The sequence below is a fragment of the Monopterus albus genome, unplaced genomic scaffold (genome assembly GCF_001952655.1).
Source record: "Monopterus albus unplaced genomic scaffold, M_albus_1.0 scaffold483.1, whole genome shotgun sequence".
Classification (NCBI taxonomy): Eukaryota; Metazoa; Chordata; class Actinopteri; order Synbranchiformes; family Synbranchidae; genus Monopterus; species Monopterus albus.
The window spans coordinates 213,333-230,244 of record NW_018128363.1 but is presented as its reverse complement, the minus strand read 5'-3'; the positions used below and the strand labels follow the sequence as shown (position 1 = coordinate 230,244).

The 16,912-nt window shown below is 44.3% G+C and overlaps 2 protein-coding genes across 3 annotated transcripts in view; one reads left to right on the top strand and one right to left on the bottom strand.

Annotated features, from left to right (window-relative positions):
- tob2 (transducer of ERBB2, 2) overlaps positions 1-3,819 on the top strand; it is a 7,397-nt gene extending 3,578 nt beyond the window's left edge. Inside the window, exon 3 of the mRNA XM_020587823.1 lies at positions 7-3,819. Coding sequence (XP_020443479.1) covers positions 7-486 — 480 coding nt within the window. The 3' untranslated portion in view covers positions 487-3,819. The remainder of the gene's footprint in view (positions 1-6) is intronic.
- A 1,213-nt stretch (positions 3,820-5,032) lies between these two features.
- Positions 5,033-15,140, bottom strand: tefb (TEF transcription factor, PAR bZIP family member b). 2 transcript variants are annotated; one of them, XM_020587848.1, is made up of 4 exons: positions 14,881-15,140; positions 9,855-10,364; positions 8,578-8,795; positions 5,033-8,136 (listed from the first exon to the last, which is right to left on the bottom strand). In XM_020587848.1, exons 1-4 carry the CDS (start codon positions 14,984-14,986, stop codon positions 7,921-7,923), a joined length of 1,050 nt encoding a protein of 349 aa, XP_020443504.1. In that variant the 5' UTR covers positions 14,987-15,140; the 3' UTR covers positions 5,033-7,920. The 2 variants fall into 2 exon arrangements, with proteins under 2 accessions (XP_020443504.1, XP_020443503.1); XM_020587847.1 differs by lacking the exon at positions 14,881-15,140 and adding an exon at positions 11,005-11,734.
- Positions 15,141-16,912: the final 1,772 nt, after the last annotated feature.

Genomic DNA, 16,912 nt, shown 5'->3' with positions numbered 1-16,912 from the left:
GGCCCGAAATTCGGATCGACCAAGATGAAGAAATGCAGCGGGGCAGGGTCGGCAGCCAGCTCTGGGGTCGTTGTACCTCCCACCCAGAGGATGCTCTCTCGTTCTCCCACCGCCATCTCGGCGCCAGAGCTGCTCAAGCACAAGCCCCTGTCTCTCTCTTTGCATTCCCTTGGAGGTCCCATCCCCAGCCAGCTCTCTCCCAACGCCAAAGAGTTCATCTACCCAGGATCCCCTGGGCCCCTTTACTTTGATGCTGACCCCCAGTCCATGCAGCCTCATGCCAGCCTTTTCCAGCCCCCCCACACCGTCAGCACCCATCCATCCTTTGACCCCTTCTCCAGCCCTCCTCCTGCCCAGAGCATGAGCATCATTGGCAGCAACGGAGGAATCTCTGACATGGAGAAGCCACCATTTGTCGAGGGCCTAGGAAGTTACAACCTGCAATATCCTAGCCAGTCCTTCCAGCCTGTGGTGCTGGCCAACTAAGCCTTCATTTGTAATGATAGGAGTAGGACGAGTCGCGTGTTGGACAGTGATGCTCCAGATATTTTCAGTTTTTCTAAGAAATTGTTCTAATACTAATACAAGTTAAGAATTAGTTTTACTACAGAGATTTGAAATACCATATCCACTGAATATTTCATGTGACTTTGTTTTGTTCCTCTAAATCCCACCCTGCACCTTTGTCCACTGCTGTTACGTTCTGCATTGGCTTTGACTGAGTAGGTGGGGGTGAGTTCCTTTCTACCTTGAGGCGTTGCTAACCTCTTATGCTTATTATTTTTCATTGAATGTTAATGTGACAGACCTTTTTTTTGTTTCTTGACTTGTGGACACATGGACCCGGCTCTACTATAGCTCGATTTTGCACTGCACTGTCATGCTGTGAAAAAGGACCTTGCCAAGTCCTGCAGGGAATGACGGCTGTGGAAAGCTCAGCACTTGGCTCAGCAATCTGCTCTGCCCTACTTGCCACAAATACAAAGGGGCTCTGCTGTCTGTGTGTAGTCCTGTTCTGTTTTGTTGTGGCTCAGCGTGATCGAGACAGTGGGCCCATTACCCTTGAAATGCACTCATGCACAGGCACAATTTGACTCCGTTGTTGTCAGCGGGTGTAGAGTGAAAGTAGTTTCTCATCAGCTCAAATGTGTGCGTGAGATAAATGAAGTGAGAGCAGTGGAAGGAGCAGGAAGGGAGCACTGGAGTGTCGAGGGACTGATGTAGTAGAATGTATTGTACCTGTCGGGGCAAACTGCAGCAGCTCGGAAGGTCAGGGACACTGGTGAATGTGGGAGGGAAATGAATCTTTGCATTTTAAGGCGGCAACCATGTGCTGATACCTCAGTTATACACACAGTGACTTAAGTAGTAGTTTTATACATATATTCAAACGGACAGATGTGTAGTACATAAGTTCTAGTCGTCGGTGTGTGAAGGTGAGCAGGGGGAGGGGATGTAGCAGCTAAGCAGTAGGGATTGTGATAAATGGTTTAGCATGACTCTGACTATGAAGGAGAGGTTTTCCTCTCTGTGGAGGAGAGAGAGAGAAGCGGCTCCAGAGCCCTGTAGCCTCGGTGGCTTCCAGATTTTATTGGCTTAGAGAACGACACTTTAACACCCAGGGCACGTTTCTGGTGAGCTTAAGCAGTATTGAAGCCAAAGGCTCACACTGTTCTCTGCCTCCTCTTGAAATTCTTTACTGATCTCTGCTTCTGCTACAAAGGAAGAACCAGACACATGCAGCTCAGGTTGCTCTGTCTCTTCCCCCTGTTGCAGTGATGAATGACAAAGATGAATGTGCTTATCAGGTCTCTGCTGTTTCTAACATGTGTTTATCAGCCGGGTCCATGTGATGTTGGTTAGTAACTGCAGGGAAGGGTAACCCCCCCCCCCATCAAATCCATTTGCGCTGTCCAGCACTTTATTACTGATGCCGTGTGTCACCCACAGACATGAGTGCTAAACCATTCCTCTGCCCCCTGTGTGGTTCTGGCACATTCTCTTCAGCCGTCATCATGAAATGCTTGAGAGATTCACAATTTGTATTTGAATGCATCCCACAGGTGTGGAGATGTTGTCAGTCGGCCCATGTATTTGAATGTTTTCTAGGCTTGTACTGATAAATGCTTTTGTATAAGGTGACCCATGACTTGTGTCCACGCTGGGGTATTGCGACGTGACAGCTCGTCAAATGCATGCTGATTTTATTTCTGTTTTGTTTTGTGTTTGTTTGTTTTGAAAGGGATGACGGGGGAGGTACATGCCTCTGCAAGTGTCATCAGTGAGGGGAAAGATTTCTTTTATAATTTATTTCTATATATTTTTTGTTATTGCTAATGATCACTTAGATTTGTATGAGTAAGACATGGCAAGTCCAGGAATATGTACAGTATATAAAATGTTCTTATGTTCAGATTCTTTGTTTAGTTTCTTATATGCTGAGGTTATTTTTTCAGAAAATAACATGAATATATGCAAATTGAGACAAAAATAAAGGTGTAAAGAATAAAGTCTTGGATGTGCATTTTACCTTGTACAGCATTTTGCTCATGACGGGTAAATGTATTAATTCTTCAAGATGGGTTTGGAGTTTAAGAAGTGTATGTTTACAGTGGGTTTGTTAAAGAAACGATGGCTGAACTCACTCTCTCCTGTGCTGCCAGGGCAGCCTGACAACACCACTGCCAGAGGCAGTGCTCATAGACCAAAAATCTTCACTGTCCACATCAGTATTTAACAATCTCCTCTTAATGTAAATTTGCTGCATTGCCCAGATCCACCCCAGGTATTTGAACATTTCCCTTTTTCTTTAACAATTGCTCAACTAACCCTGTTTTTAGTCAGTATGCTGCTACCGGACCTAAATTCAGATTTGTATCAACAATATGTCTTAACGCTACATTTCCCCAAATAATTTTACTTCATCTCATCCAAGTTCTTCTTCAGTGGATCCCCCCCCAAATCAGCCTGGTCCTGGTACTATAGCCATATGTCCGATTACCTTTTGCTTATGCTCACCCTGCTCCAGTACAATGTTACGCCATAGCTGAAATGACCCTGCAGGAATCAAGGGGTTCCTACCTCTCTGCACCCCAGAAGGAAAACACTGTCTCTTCAGTAAGAAGACAGTGGCAGTTTGGGAGGACAAAGGAAATGAATGTGCTTTGAGTAGATTCTGATCTCTCGTTAGTTGACCCTGGTTGAGGTGGCCTGCAGAAAATAAACAAGGAAGCTACTCTTTGTGTGTGTGTGTTTGTCTTGGAGAGATTTTTAGTCACATGACCCACATTTTGTCAGATTATGCAGCACAACTGAGTCAGGCTCTTGAGGTGAGAGATCTGAGGATGTGGTTGTGAAAGCTGGTTTGCTCACCTCATAAGAATGAGTTTGTGTTTTATATCTGGGGAAGAGATCACACAGCACATCACCTCTAAGCGCAGGCTGATCTCCAACCAGGGTTGAACATTGAGGAGGAAGGAGTTTTGTATTCTGATGTCCTTTTGCTTATATCTTTTATTTTGCCCTTTGGAATATTGTCATAAAATTTATTTTCTATGTAAATTTAACATTTGAGAGTAAAATGGATCTAATTAAAAGTTCAGATGTATAAAAGTAGTGCTTTCTTTCCTGCCTGTATTTTATTATTTTCCTATTTTGTATTTGACCTGTAAACCCTGTAGATGTATAATGAATCTTTCACTACTGAAATGCAATGACCTGTTTTCTGTGCTGCCCCTTGGGAACGGGGAGTTGCTACTGCAGTTTCTTATTGTATCAGATTCTTTTTTAAGTTTGTAATAAAAACAGACTGGCAAAAAATAAGCATGGAAATTTAACTAATTGTGTCCTCATTGCTGCCAGACCGAGACGGTTTGACTAAATGGGAAAATGTAGCACGATGTGAATCTTCAGCTTGGTCATAAAGCCAGATCCATCCACCTCTTGTGTTTTACACAGTTAATGTTGAACACGTTGCAAATCAGAGATTATAAACATTAGGCCCCTGTATTCCTGTGCAAAGCCTCAGACTGAAATGCCAGAGCAGTGTGTTCTCTCATTGCAGTGAACACATTTGAGAGATGTTTGATCAATAATTCAAAGCAAAGATGAAACTAAAATGGTGAGTAGCCAGATTGCTCACCACCCACCTCAGCTGGACCCGTCCCAGCAGATATTACTTGATATTTCATCACCCAGCTCTCTGTCTGTGTCTGTCCTGTGAGGGTGTTACTGTGGGAGGCAGCCAGCTCTCTCAGACACCCTGCGCTGTGCTTTCTATAGTGACATGGAGTGGCGTGACATTAACATGCATGGCTGGGCTCCTCCTTGGCACTCCACATCTTCGTCGCCCACTCGTTGCATCCCTTCTCCCTCCCTCATCGTATGTCTTGAACTGCATCCATCTTTCTCCGTACATCCTCTTAGCATCTTGTCCCTCCATCCCTTCAACCACCTGATCCTTTCCTCTCATTGTCCCTCCTCCCAATTCCCACAGCCCCCCTCTTGCTTCCTCACTCTCCTTTCTCCATCCTTCACACACACACACCGCCATCCCGCTGGTCTTTGAGGCTGGTATTGCTGTTATGCAACACGACTCCTCTGTGTTGATGTGATCATTACGCAACATCCTCTGCTCTAGAATACAGATGAGCAGCAGGATGAAGGCAACAAAGGGACACTGAAAAACAAGACATATGAAGGAAAAAAAAATCTGTGTGCGCACATGTGCACACGGTGGTCACTGGGGATGGGTACGTATGCAGCGAGGATGAGGAAGATATATCCATTTGACCAACACTGAGCATCCAGTTGTTTGTCTCCCAGCACCAGTGTGCCTTCTATTAGAGCTGCAACAGCTGGTCGATGAGCAGGGCAAGGTCACATTCAGAGCCAACATGCCATTAAATGCCAGTTTGTTTCATATGCATGATACAGTTAGGACACTGTACTGCAGTAGCATGTATCCTGTACATGGTTAGGACAATATAAAAACACTCAAAGCATCTTTATACAAAAAGAAACACCAGAAACCTTGTTTTCAGTAGACATTTATTTTTTTTCCCCAGGAGTATTGTAGCTACTTTGAATCATCAACAAGGGCCGTGTCATTGATGCGAAGCTCCCAAAGCCACTGACGAGGTTTAGGCCAGAATGTGAAAGTAGCAGACATGCTAATCTGTGCTTTCTTCACAGCACTCTCGCACTTGGTGCCACCTGCAGGTTGTGCATTACAGCCGTTACTGTAACGTGCGAATCTGCACCAGATTTTTAATGTTTCTCTGCCGAGAGCTTCAACAAACAACTGACTCTGGACACGTCCGTTAACACATTCATGCCCAATTTTCTGAAGAAGTGAATCTGAAACCTGCAAGTGTCAGTGATCAACAACAAGACGCCAGTTTCATGAGGCGCTTTGCATCAAAAAGAGATTGCTACATACTGTATGTTGTACCATGAACGAGCTGCACTTAGTTTCATCTAAAAGGTTCCCTTGGCCGTACTCAGAACATTTAGATTGTTATAAAAATAAAGTTTGCATTCATCAACTACATCGATGTATAAACAGCACAATGCAGTCACAGTCAAATCTGAATGTCAGTGCAGAATAAAATAGGATGTAAGGAAATGTCTGCTATACAACACCATCAGGAAACTGAAACAAACACAGAACCTAGTTTAAAAAAACACCACCAACTGATCCAGTGTCTATAGACTGATCTTAGAAGACAAAATAGAAAACAACCCACAGAGTGATGAAAAGATACCGTTTTCTGACGCTCGCCCCACAGCCAACAGGTGGCGCTATTCTGCAAGTCATAAGCCCGGGACATCATAGCAGAGGTGTTCTGCTTTTAATGCTACACCGGACCATCGAACCCACCCACCTGTCCAAAATCACATCCAGTTCCAGTGATGCTTTGCAAACATAAGTACACTTGGGGTAAAATATTTAAGAAAAACGTTTTTTTAAAAACAGACAGGTTTACTGGATGTCATGCATTAAGATCCTGGACAACAGAGGATCTAAAGCGGAAGCACAAATGACTTTGGGGTATTTCTATTTAGTACATCAGAAGTATTTTACATACATCACTGAAATTAAACAAGCATTACATAGCAGAATATTATTGCCACATTTATTTTCTTTCCATGATTACAGCAATTATGAGCACAAGCTGACCGCTCACGATATCGGCATCGGCCAAAAACATTTGAGATATAAAGTCTCTTAACAGTCTGTAACATATTTATGTAGACACAAACTCAGCCGCTTTGGCAAAAAGAACAAACAACTCCGACTCTAGGTTTTGCCAAATGCAACCAAGCTGCTTTATATGTGCACTCTGCTTCAAACACCACCACTGGGTAGCCCCACTAAACTCATCATCGTTTAAAACAGGAAGTGTTGGATGAGGTAAATAAGTGTGTGCCCTGCCGTGTGTGTGTTCACACACGTCCTGTGTGCATGTATACAGAGAAAATATCCTGTACAACTACAGAAATCTGTTTTTTAAACAAACAGCCTTTTCCCTGCTCAACCACTGGTTTAATTTGAGGAAATAGAATCATGTGACATTGTTGTACATCACAATCAACAGATGCATTACCATCAGAATAAATACAGCACTCAATGATAGTGTTGGGTTAACAAAGACGCAGTCCGAATCCCCGTCCTAGGAACTAAAGACCATGAGACAATCTCTTATTTACAAAATCAATCCCATTGTCACTACACTAATAAGCAAGCGGTGGCTCTAGCGCCCTCTACTTGCAGTGTGCAGTAAAATAAACTTCCCTATAAAAAAACATACCCCTCCAATGGGGAGGACCCTCGAGATTGTCAAACAAATGCCTTCTACATAAGCCTTCAGAAAGAAACTCCACCTCTTCCTCCTTTTGTAAATGCATCTTTTAATGAACCCAAACTCTGGCTTCTTTAATAAAACCTTGTGTGAGGCTCTAGAAGCTTGTCTGGTGGTTAGTGGGAAAGGAAATTAAACTGCATTAGCTTGAAACTTTGGGTCATGCATTTTCTTTTTCCCAACCCAGCTGTCTCCCCCACTGTACCGGTGCAAGTCAGGTAGACCTGGCACCGCTAGAACCTTTACACGTGTAACGAAAGTCTTTTGAGGAAAAAGTCCAAAAACTGACGACACACCGAAACACAGATGTCTGTGTGGTGCAGGGAGATGACTGTATATACAAACAGGTTTTAAAATAGTGTTTTGTTTGTACAGATGTGTGCACGTGGGCTACAAGAAGGAAGAACTGCGACTGAATCACACGACTGACGGACTCTCCTGTTCTCCTCTCTGCCCTGAGCTCTGGGTTCCTCTCTACAGGCTGAAGTGAATCTGTCCCTCTCCTGCTCTGCTGTGAGCTAATCAACAGTCCTGGAGTACCGTAAAGGAAGTGCAGACAAAAACTAAGGAGAAGTCAGGGATGGCAAGTGTGTGCCGCTCTAAATACACGCCTTCTAAGTGATGTTACTCATGCTTTGGTCCACTAAGAGAAGTTCTGTGCCGTGATAACAACTGGTTTGTGTAAAATTTAAAAGCCTGTGATTCTTTTCCACCAGCCTGCTCTTTTCTTATTTCTCGACTAGTTTGAGCAAGACCAGATTTTTCCATGTGCGTTTCACCATGGGAGTTTCCACAATCGTCCACTTCCACCGAGTGTAGGAGCCAGGCGCTCTCCACAGGTCTTCCTGTGACCACCGCTCCCATCATGCCTCACTGCCTGCCAGTGTGCATCCAGAACTCCAGCATCGTCTTGGAGACCGGAGCCAGACACAGTGACTGGAGGTCAGCAAAGACAACGGTGCAAATTTAAGTTGCCTTGGTGTTTGTGTTGAATTCTGTGGGGAAGGGAGTTCTGCTTTTGTCTCATTGATACTTCACAGGTGTGATTTGGAGTTCTTTACAGTGGGCCGTACTTGGCCTCATATCGGGCCAGGATGTTCTTACAGCGGCCGCAGTCCTTCCGTAGCTCAGCCACCTGCTGCCTCAGCGCAGCATTTTCCCGCTCCAGGAATGAGGCGCGCACCGTGATCTGGTTCTCTTTCAGCCGCCGCGCATCACGAGAGCGCTTTGCTGCCAAATTGTTCTTCTTTCTCCTGGACCAGTACTTCTCATCCTGGGGAAATGAGAGGAAGGAGAAAGAGGTGTACTAAACATCGTACCCATTTTAGATCTCTAATCCATCCATCTACAAATGCTTTAATCTTTACGAGGACTAACCTAAACACTGAGCCATCATCAACTCTCCATGTTTAACCCCTGAAACAGTATTGGACTCATCTCAAACACACTATACAAGTCAGATTTCTCAGTAATCTCTTTTACACTGCCCATTCAAGGCAGGATGACAATTCTCCATATAAAAGGTACCAAGCCAACCTAGGGGGGGATCAGTACTGACCCACCAGAGGTAGAAAAACTGGCAAAACCATTCAGCCTCTGTGAAAGAGTCTAACACACTGCGCTTCAAATGGTGAGGTGGAGCGGTGGCTGTGAGGGTCGCAACACGTCACTCACATCACATTCACCCACCGTACACAGGATTAAATCCACCTACCTTCTGTTCATCAGGAACAAACACCTTCTTGGCCTTCTTGATCATTGGCTGTGGTTTCAGATCCTCTTCAGAGAATTTATGTTTGCGCGGGTTGAACAGCTCTCCCCCCGGCACACTGGACAGGACCAGGTCTGTGGGATCTGGCTGGAAATTGATGTCCACCTCGATGGCTTCTGGGTCGATAGGGGAAGGCGTGCTACGTTCTGCGGCACTACGATCTGTGGGTTTGGATAGACCAGGTAAGCTTGGATGCGAGAGAAGCCACTCCAGTCAAACTAAACTAACCACATCTGCTGTTTAGTTAAGTTCAGTGGGTGTAAAAATGCGACTGTGCTGCATCAATTATGTGCTTAAATACCGGCACAGGACAGGCAGTAGGACAGACACTGCAGTTTGCTGACAAAGTGTAAAATAACTTTCACCTCATTCGACACTTTAAGCACAGTCAACCAACAACTATGTTGGTTTAGATGAGTTGTCAGGTACTGTATACTGTACAGGAAATACCAAATATGGGCATTTATATATGGGTCAGCAAAAATAAACAGTGAAGACATTACTTAGGCATCCAGGACTTGTGAAAGACATCCAGGACTTGTGAAAGACATCCAGGACTTGTGAAAGACATCCAGGACTTGTGAAAGACATCTGTCTCATTCATCAATTCATTGAAAAAAGCAACAGATGAACTGATAAAAGAAAAGACAGGTGTGTTTCCACCTGAAAGTTCCTGGTACTTTTTGTCCCCAGGAATTGAAGTCCAACAACCTGGGGGGGTGGGATAGAGTTACATCCCAGAAGTAAATTTAGACCCTGGTTCCTCTGGCGGAACCACAGGAAGGGGAACCAAGCCTTGTAAAATGTTCCTGTTCCCTGGGGAAAGTTCTTTTGTGGGAAGAAGGGCGCACTGTAAAGGGGAGGTCATGCTTTGCACACACCCTTGTGCAAAGCACTGACAACGTCCCCTTTCTAGTTTTTATAGCAAACAGGTTGCAGTGTGTAGTGGGCCGTCATGCTGGCCATGTTTCAAACATATGCTACAACTACAGGCATCAGCTGAAACAACTGGCCTCGGTGTCCAGTATTCAGCTTCTACATACAGAATTTAATCATCTGGACGGTAAGAAATGGTTTCATTCTGTCTAATTATAATGAACATTTGACAACAGACAGAAAATAAAACCAGGACTTCTTAACTGAAAACACAAATAAACAGGAACAGTGTAACACAACAGCAAAACTCCCATCAGCCGTCTAAATGCTCCCCTCTTACTCACCTGTTTTTTTCTCTTTCACTTCCACTGTCGTCTCCTCGGACAAAGACTGCTCTTCGTGTTCTTCCTCTCCCTCCTCTTCCTCCTCTTCCTCCTCTAGTTTAGCTGGGTGTAAGGTGGTGACCGTCACTGTTTCCTCTGGATCTGAGATGGCGGTGGAGGCAGAGGGGGAAGATGCTAAAGTAGAGACAGATGCAGCAGCAGGAGTAGCAGTAGTAATAGTAGTAGTAGTAGTAGCAGCAGCTGTAACCTTGGGGATGGATTTGCCTTTTCCTTCCACGGAGGTCAGAGTCTTCTGCAGCTCCTCCTCCTCCAGGCTGACAGGGATCCCGTTCTCCAGGAGGAACTCATCCAGGTCCATGTACTCCAAGTGGAAGGTCTCCCCATCATAGGGAATGGTCTTCTCCCAAATGGCTGGGGTCAAGGATGCTGATACACCGCCACCACCACTGGCTGCCCCAGCCCCACCTCCCTCCACGTCCTCAGATGAGCATAGCTTCTCTTTCCCAATTTCTGCATTGAAGACAGGAGGGAACAGAGTTAAACAAAGTGAGAGGTTTTCCTTCCGCGTCCATTCAAAATGCTGAATGCAAACAAAACACATGCACCCACACATATAGGAAAAGCCAGTTAACAGATGGAAAGAGGCAGGGTGGTAGGAGGGGGGGTGTGGGCTGGCAAAATAATGGGCTAAACAAAGGTGGGTCACAACAAAAAACCTGTCACTCAGTATAAAGTGAAAGAGCACATGAAATACAAGACAGGAGGCGGATTTGGAAGAAGTCAGGAAACCGACTGGGAGACAGTCCAGCTTGTTCCACACATGCATCCAAAACACCAACCACCACACGAACTACAGACCAGATAACACAAGACTAACATGTTTAACACTGCCTGGGAGCGTGCTCGCTGTACATGCACGCTACTCGGAGAGCAGCACAGGAACTGGAACTTTTTGTTCCTTTCGGTCTCCAATGAAACTGGCTGTGTGTGAAATGCGCGATGCGCGCCCTGATCTCCCAGTCACATTATCCGAATGCATTTAACACCAGTTACCAAAGAAATAGCAGGTTATGCAGCTGATGTGATTACTGAAAACCAAACAAGACGCAAACGGGGAAACTGAGCGCTTGTTTTTGCACGATAATCTTACCGTCGTCGCCTTCCTCCGGGATGTTAGGACGGGGGATCTCCATAATCTTCTTTATAACAAGAGGGAAGGGCTTCTGTCGAGCCGCTGTAACGTTATTACTGGGTTGAATCGCCACTGCCACCGCGGCTTTTCCGGGCATTGTTTCGTGCCAAGCTCCGAGACCACCGGGGCGATGTTCCTGACGGCACCGAGAGCTGCCTCCTCCTCCGGGACACAAATGAGTCACGGCCTTCGCTTGTTTCGCCGCCGCAGTTGCTGCTTTCAAGCCCGATTGTCAACAGTTTGAGATGGAAAAGCAACACTACACAAGTCCCTTGTCCTCCGTGCCCATCGAGCGCGCTCATTGGATATTCATGAGTCACCTGCTCCGCCCACTCGCGGAATAGTAGAATCTGATTGGTCGTCAATGCAGTCAGCCGTGTCTATGTGCATGTGAACCTAAATGGGCTCCATGTCTGTTTAGTAACCCACTTATCATCTTTGGTCTGTAAAGTCGTTACATCCGGGGAGTGAACCGCAATATCAACATAAAATTAGGTGAGTCCGGTCTCTGTTGTCGTTTCTACATGCAAGCTGCACGAAAAGCGTGACAAATCACACACACACGCGCGCGCGCTGTAATTACGACTGAAATCTGTGCCCACACAAACACATGCAAACACTTTCTGTCGCCAGCTTCTCCGTGAGTACACGCATGTGCGCAAACACGTGCCCCCGCCTCCATCCATCTCACGTGAAAGTACAAACAGTCGAGGGGCGTGGCCTCAAATACCTGGCACGTGCGGGTCAAGGAGAGCGAACCAGCTGGCACGGGACCCAATAAGGGTACGTGATATTTGCAGACAACTGTAAATATCGTTCCCCACATGCAGAAACGAGCGGGTAATCCTCCGTGCACGCGACTGTGCGCGCCAGGGTCTCTCGCTCTCTGCAGGATGTATGGTTTCAGGAACACGATGTACAAACCGCACAGAGCCCGCCTACACTCCTAATCTGGGTTTTTCTTTTCCTTTTGTTTTTTTATCAAGTCTCCACAGTAACACGCGGTAAACAAGATGTTACGTGACTGCCTGAATACGGAGAGGAGGCTGAAGACTAGGCCCATGTAAGCCTACTGCTTACACTCCCATCTGTTTCCATGTGCAGTATGCAGAGATAAGACCAGTCTTTCAGGTGCATCTCCCTTTATACTGAACACTTGTAAAATATTGTGCACATTGTTACAATAGCTACTAAACACTGAATGTAACACTATTTATTAATGCATCAATTTGCTTTTCTCTAAATTATGGTCTTGCAGTTGCAGTCTGAAAACATCAGGGTTGCTGATACAGCACAGAGCCAGTCAGCAGTGACGTTGCTGCTATTTCATCCATGGTGCAGTTAATTTGTCTCCGCTGCACTACTTTAAATTCTCTGAAGTAGTTGGTACATCTATTTTCTGTGGAGAGATTGGCTACAGTTCAGTTAACACGTTCACTTTGGCAAATGAAGCAACGCTTTTGTTGTAGTTTGAGTGATAGTTTGAGTGATAGTTAACTGTTTGACAGACTACAGTGGACAACATGGGGTCATACTATACTGATTTCACAGTTAGTATACAATAAATAACAGTACTACTTGTAGTAACAGGAAAATTATGTGAGATCTGCACAGATGGATGTCAAACTGCAGCTTTGGAAAGCTGGTGCCAATATAAACATTTTTTTGGATCATAAAGAAGAGTTTTTCAGTTTGCATGCCGAGTGATGTGCCATGGTTCAAGTGTAAACATCCTACATACTCCAGGCTGCTTATATGTAGTATAGATCTGGTACCGAGCTGAAGACTGTCTTTGTGCAGATGATCAGTATCAGGTATCACTGTGATGGGGCAGGGGTGACTGGGTCAGTCTGACTTGGTGTGTGTCACAATAACTAGAAACTTTTCTTATGTGTTACATCATGTACGTACATGAACACATAGTTCACAGAATATAAAGTCACCATCCACTTGCTAAATATGATGCAGAGCCCATTGACAAAAACAAGTCTGCTATGTGTATAATACGAACATCCACTGGCCCCGTCATGGGCTAAACACCTCTCAGTGCCCTCTACTGTTTGCAAACATGCATGGAAATGCCATTTACTCTCAGGAAGGAGCTCAGACAGGAGATGGCCTCGTGGTCCCACCATTGTTTCAGGGCAAACGAGAACAAGAAGGCTTTGTATGGATCAAGATTACATTTATCCAAGTAGAAAACCAGAGTTTTAATGATATATAATCATAGCAGGGTCATTTCAGTGACTTGTCTGTGGCTGCAGGGCAGCATGGGGAGGAGAAACAGCATGCTTGACAAACACCTGCAGGGAAAATAAGGGCTCAAAGCTTAAAAGTAAGTGGCGCATCCTGTACAATATACTGTGACCAGCACTGTCCTCACTGTGCAAAGGAGCCTATATCAGCCAGTGATGTAGCTGACCTTGAGCAAAAACAGAATTTCTCAAGAGAGATCAGCAAATGATCAAAACATTATTTACTACTGCAATCAAACAATAACAGCCTCAAAGTGGTCACAGACCATACGAAGAGGGCACTGCAGCCAACCATGGGAGGGTACATGTATAAAAGTGGAAGCAGATGGAGCCACGTATGTTTAGAATAAGTTATAGTCCCGTATATTTCACAGTGAGAGGCTGATACAACCATGTTTCTGTCAGTACCTGTAAAGCTGAAGGAGAGGGGAAAACACAAAGCATACTCAAAGTAAAAAAGGAAGGGGTGTCCTGATGGCCTACATGTGATCCTAACACATCAGCCACAGCATGTCATCGCCCCGTCTGTACTATTAACTCTCATATAGTAACTACAACACCAAACCATAATTTCATAATCTAAAAAATAAAGCAAGAGAGTGTACATGAACAACAAAGTGCACAAAGATGCTAATGATGTGATGAAAGCCTGAGTGTGGACTGTTTCAGTGATGTTGCATCAGTTGTAGGCTGTGTGTTGTGTCTCATGGAGAAAGAGCCCCGTGCATGTTCTGAGCGATCAGAGCAGCTCAACACATTTTCACACAAGTCTATAACATGGGTGATGTCAACATGCAACGTGTTGACCTCATTCTACAGCATTCAGTGTTAAGATGAATTAGAAAGACACCACACATCATTTAATCCCCTTCTACTGAGGACTGTGAGGACAACGATGGAAGAAGTGCTGTACTCAGTACTGAGGTAGTAGCAATACCTCAATGTAAATGCACATTGCTGATTTTATTTAAGTGGTTTTAAGAGCAGAGAGTCCACTAAACAGTCAATATATAGGTGTACCAAGCTAAAACTATTACTTTGTCCACCCCATTTACTGTATATCAGTGCTAAATAACAGAAACAGCTCTGTTGCAGTGCAGGTCAGCATCACCACAAGCTACAGCCTCCAGTGTTCCACAAAAACATAACGCAACTGCAGGGCTGTTTTATCATCAGTGTTAGCTAGGTATACCTAATAAAGTGGCAACTGAGTGTAAACCCCCAAGAGTAAAAGTATTTATTAGGCTGAAGAGTGGTGACATATAACTTTATGTAATATTAGTAACGTTGTAACTGGCTGATACTGTTGGGTAGTTTATCTAAATTATATATATAAATAAATATTTTGCGTATAAAGTTTATAGAAGTCACTCGTCTAATAAAGTTAGTGCAAGTGGAAGTACATCATTTCCCCTTAAATGTACTGTAGTAGAGCAGGTTTAAATACTTCAAACGTGTACTTACAGCGCTTTTCCCCATCCCTGCTGACTACAGAACAGTTTGCGATAACAAATGCAACACGTTGACAAGTTCCAATACTGTTTTTCTGCTGGAACAGACATCTTCAAAATATTCTTACCGGTGTCATCGAAGACAGGAAAGGTGAAGGGATAGTCGGTCAAAGACTTGAGGAGATCAGGAACGTCGCTTCTTTCTCCAGAAAAGATGTGGTTCCCTGTCGACATGTTTAAAACTCTCCTGAAGTCCAACAGACGAGCTCAACTGAGTGAGAAAGGCTCAAACTGTGGCTGGCTGCGTGTGCCCTCTCTCACTTTTAACCAACTTTGTAGAAAGTCACATCACGAGGACTCCCGCATGTATCCACACAACTCGTAGAGGGAGTCACGCCCCAGACGCCGTTGATTCGCTGATAGTTAAGCATGGGGCTGTCAGTCACAGCGTTAAGCCAATAAGAAAGCAGGAGGCGGGCTTTAGTAATATACCCAAAACAACAACTCTGTTCAGCTGTGCACGTTTCCCACCACGCAGGGCAACACGTGCAGGCCACAAGTAGGCCGGCGGACAGGTGCAGCCAAACCTCCCGCGCCATCTAGTGATCTGGATGAGAAGTGCACGGGAAGAGTGCTAGTGTCATCAGCGTTCACATCGGTGGCAGTTTACTAGCTCCACCTGGGAAGGTGTCCGAAGTGGCCATACAGCCGAATCATCATCATCATCATCATCGCTATTAACACTGCAGTAGTTTTAGCTTGGTGTACCTAGTGCACTTAATATACCTGATACATAACATTGGATCCTGTGAGTTACATGTTTTATTTATATATTTTTCCCTGTCTCTTTTTTTGTCAGGATATCAAAAAAAAAACTCTTCCTTCAAAAAAACTTTTATCATAAGACTCTTTCATATTTTTATTGACTGATTTATATTTGTGGGAATGTGTGTGTATGTTTTTTGTCTCCCTTGCAAAGCACTGCATCATATACATAAATTTATTGCTATTGGGTTGTTTTAATTCTTTAACAATACACCATTAGTTCAAATGTTTTGTATGTAAAGTAACAGCTGCCAATAACTGTGGTGGTGTAAGAAGTACTTCCTTTACTTCCTTTTAAATTTTAAAAACACGTTAAGACTTCACATGCAGTTCAAATCTGTACCTATCTACAGTATTGGTAAATGTTCTTCGTTACTGAGGGCGTAATCTGAACATGACTTCAAACCCAATAACCTCATCACCTTGTTATTAGTATTACTGCTATTACTTTTCTCATTATTGGATATTTATACCTGTTATTGCCTTAGATTTTTTTTGTTAGTTATTACCTCTACCACCTACATCATTTTTAATTTCCTTAGATACGTATACAAATATTTGTGGCAAAAAACTGGCACACATACAAACACAAACATGTTCCTGCCATAAACAAATTATATTACCTGGGGCCTATTTCAAGAAGGCGGTTTTGTCGAAACTCAGAGTTTGTTAACCCCGAAATGAGGGAAACTCGGAGTTTTCGGTTTCAGAAACGGAGGTAACTTAAACCCGTGAAAACGGGGTAAGTTAAACCCGTTTCACAAAGAGAGGTAATCTAAACTCAGAGTCAGTTACTATGGCAAATTACTCTGTGAACCTAACCTGCTGGCGAGCAGGTTTTGTTCGGGAAACTCAGAGTTTCCTCCGGGTCTCCGCCCCTTTTTAAAGTGAAAGGTGTTTAATACCTCATTTAATCTTTCAGTACATTCATAGATTGCACACGTTTCCGTCACGCAGAGACCAAAATGGCGTGTCCATTCATAGAGGATCCTGTAGAGGAGGACGCTGTATTAATTCGCAGGGAATTGCATTTACGTCGGGAGAGGATATTGAGGCCACAAGTTGATTTTTTGTCATATCCCCATGTATGTTTATTTGAGCGGTACCGTTTGTCTAGAGAGTCCATAACATATATCAATAATCTTATCCACCCATACATCAGACACATCACCCATCGTGGCCGTGCTCTTACATCCGAGCAGATGCTTTGTGTTGCGTTACGATTTGTTGCAAACGGCAGTTTTCTTTATAACATCGGGGATGCAGAGCAAGTAAGGCCACAGTATGTAGAATAGTTCGGAAAGTGTGCCGCGCCCTCAAGCGCTTTCTGTGAAT

What these genes read in the sequence shown, in the direction of transcription:
- tefb (XM_020587847.1), bottom strand. Translation starts at nt 11,143, where the DNA reads ATGCCCGGAAAAGCCGCGGTGGCAGTGGCGATTCAACCCAGTAATAAC. An exon ending in AGTGAAAGAGAAAAAAACAG is followed by an intron (nt 8,796 to 9,854) that starts GTGAGTAAGAGG and finishes CCAAACCCACAG; the next exon opens with ATCGTAGTGCCGCAGAACGT. An exon ending in TTGTTCCTGATGAACAGAAG is followed by an intron (nt 8,137 to 8,577) that starts GTAGGTGGATTT and finishes TCATTTCCCCAG; the next exon opens with GATGAGAAGTACTGGTCCAG.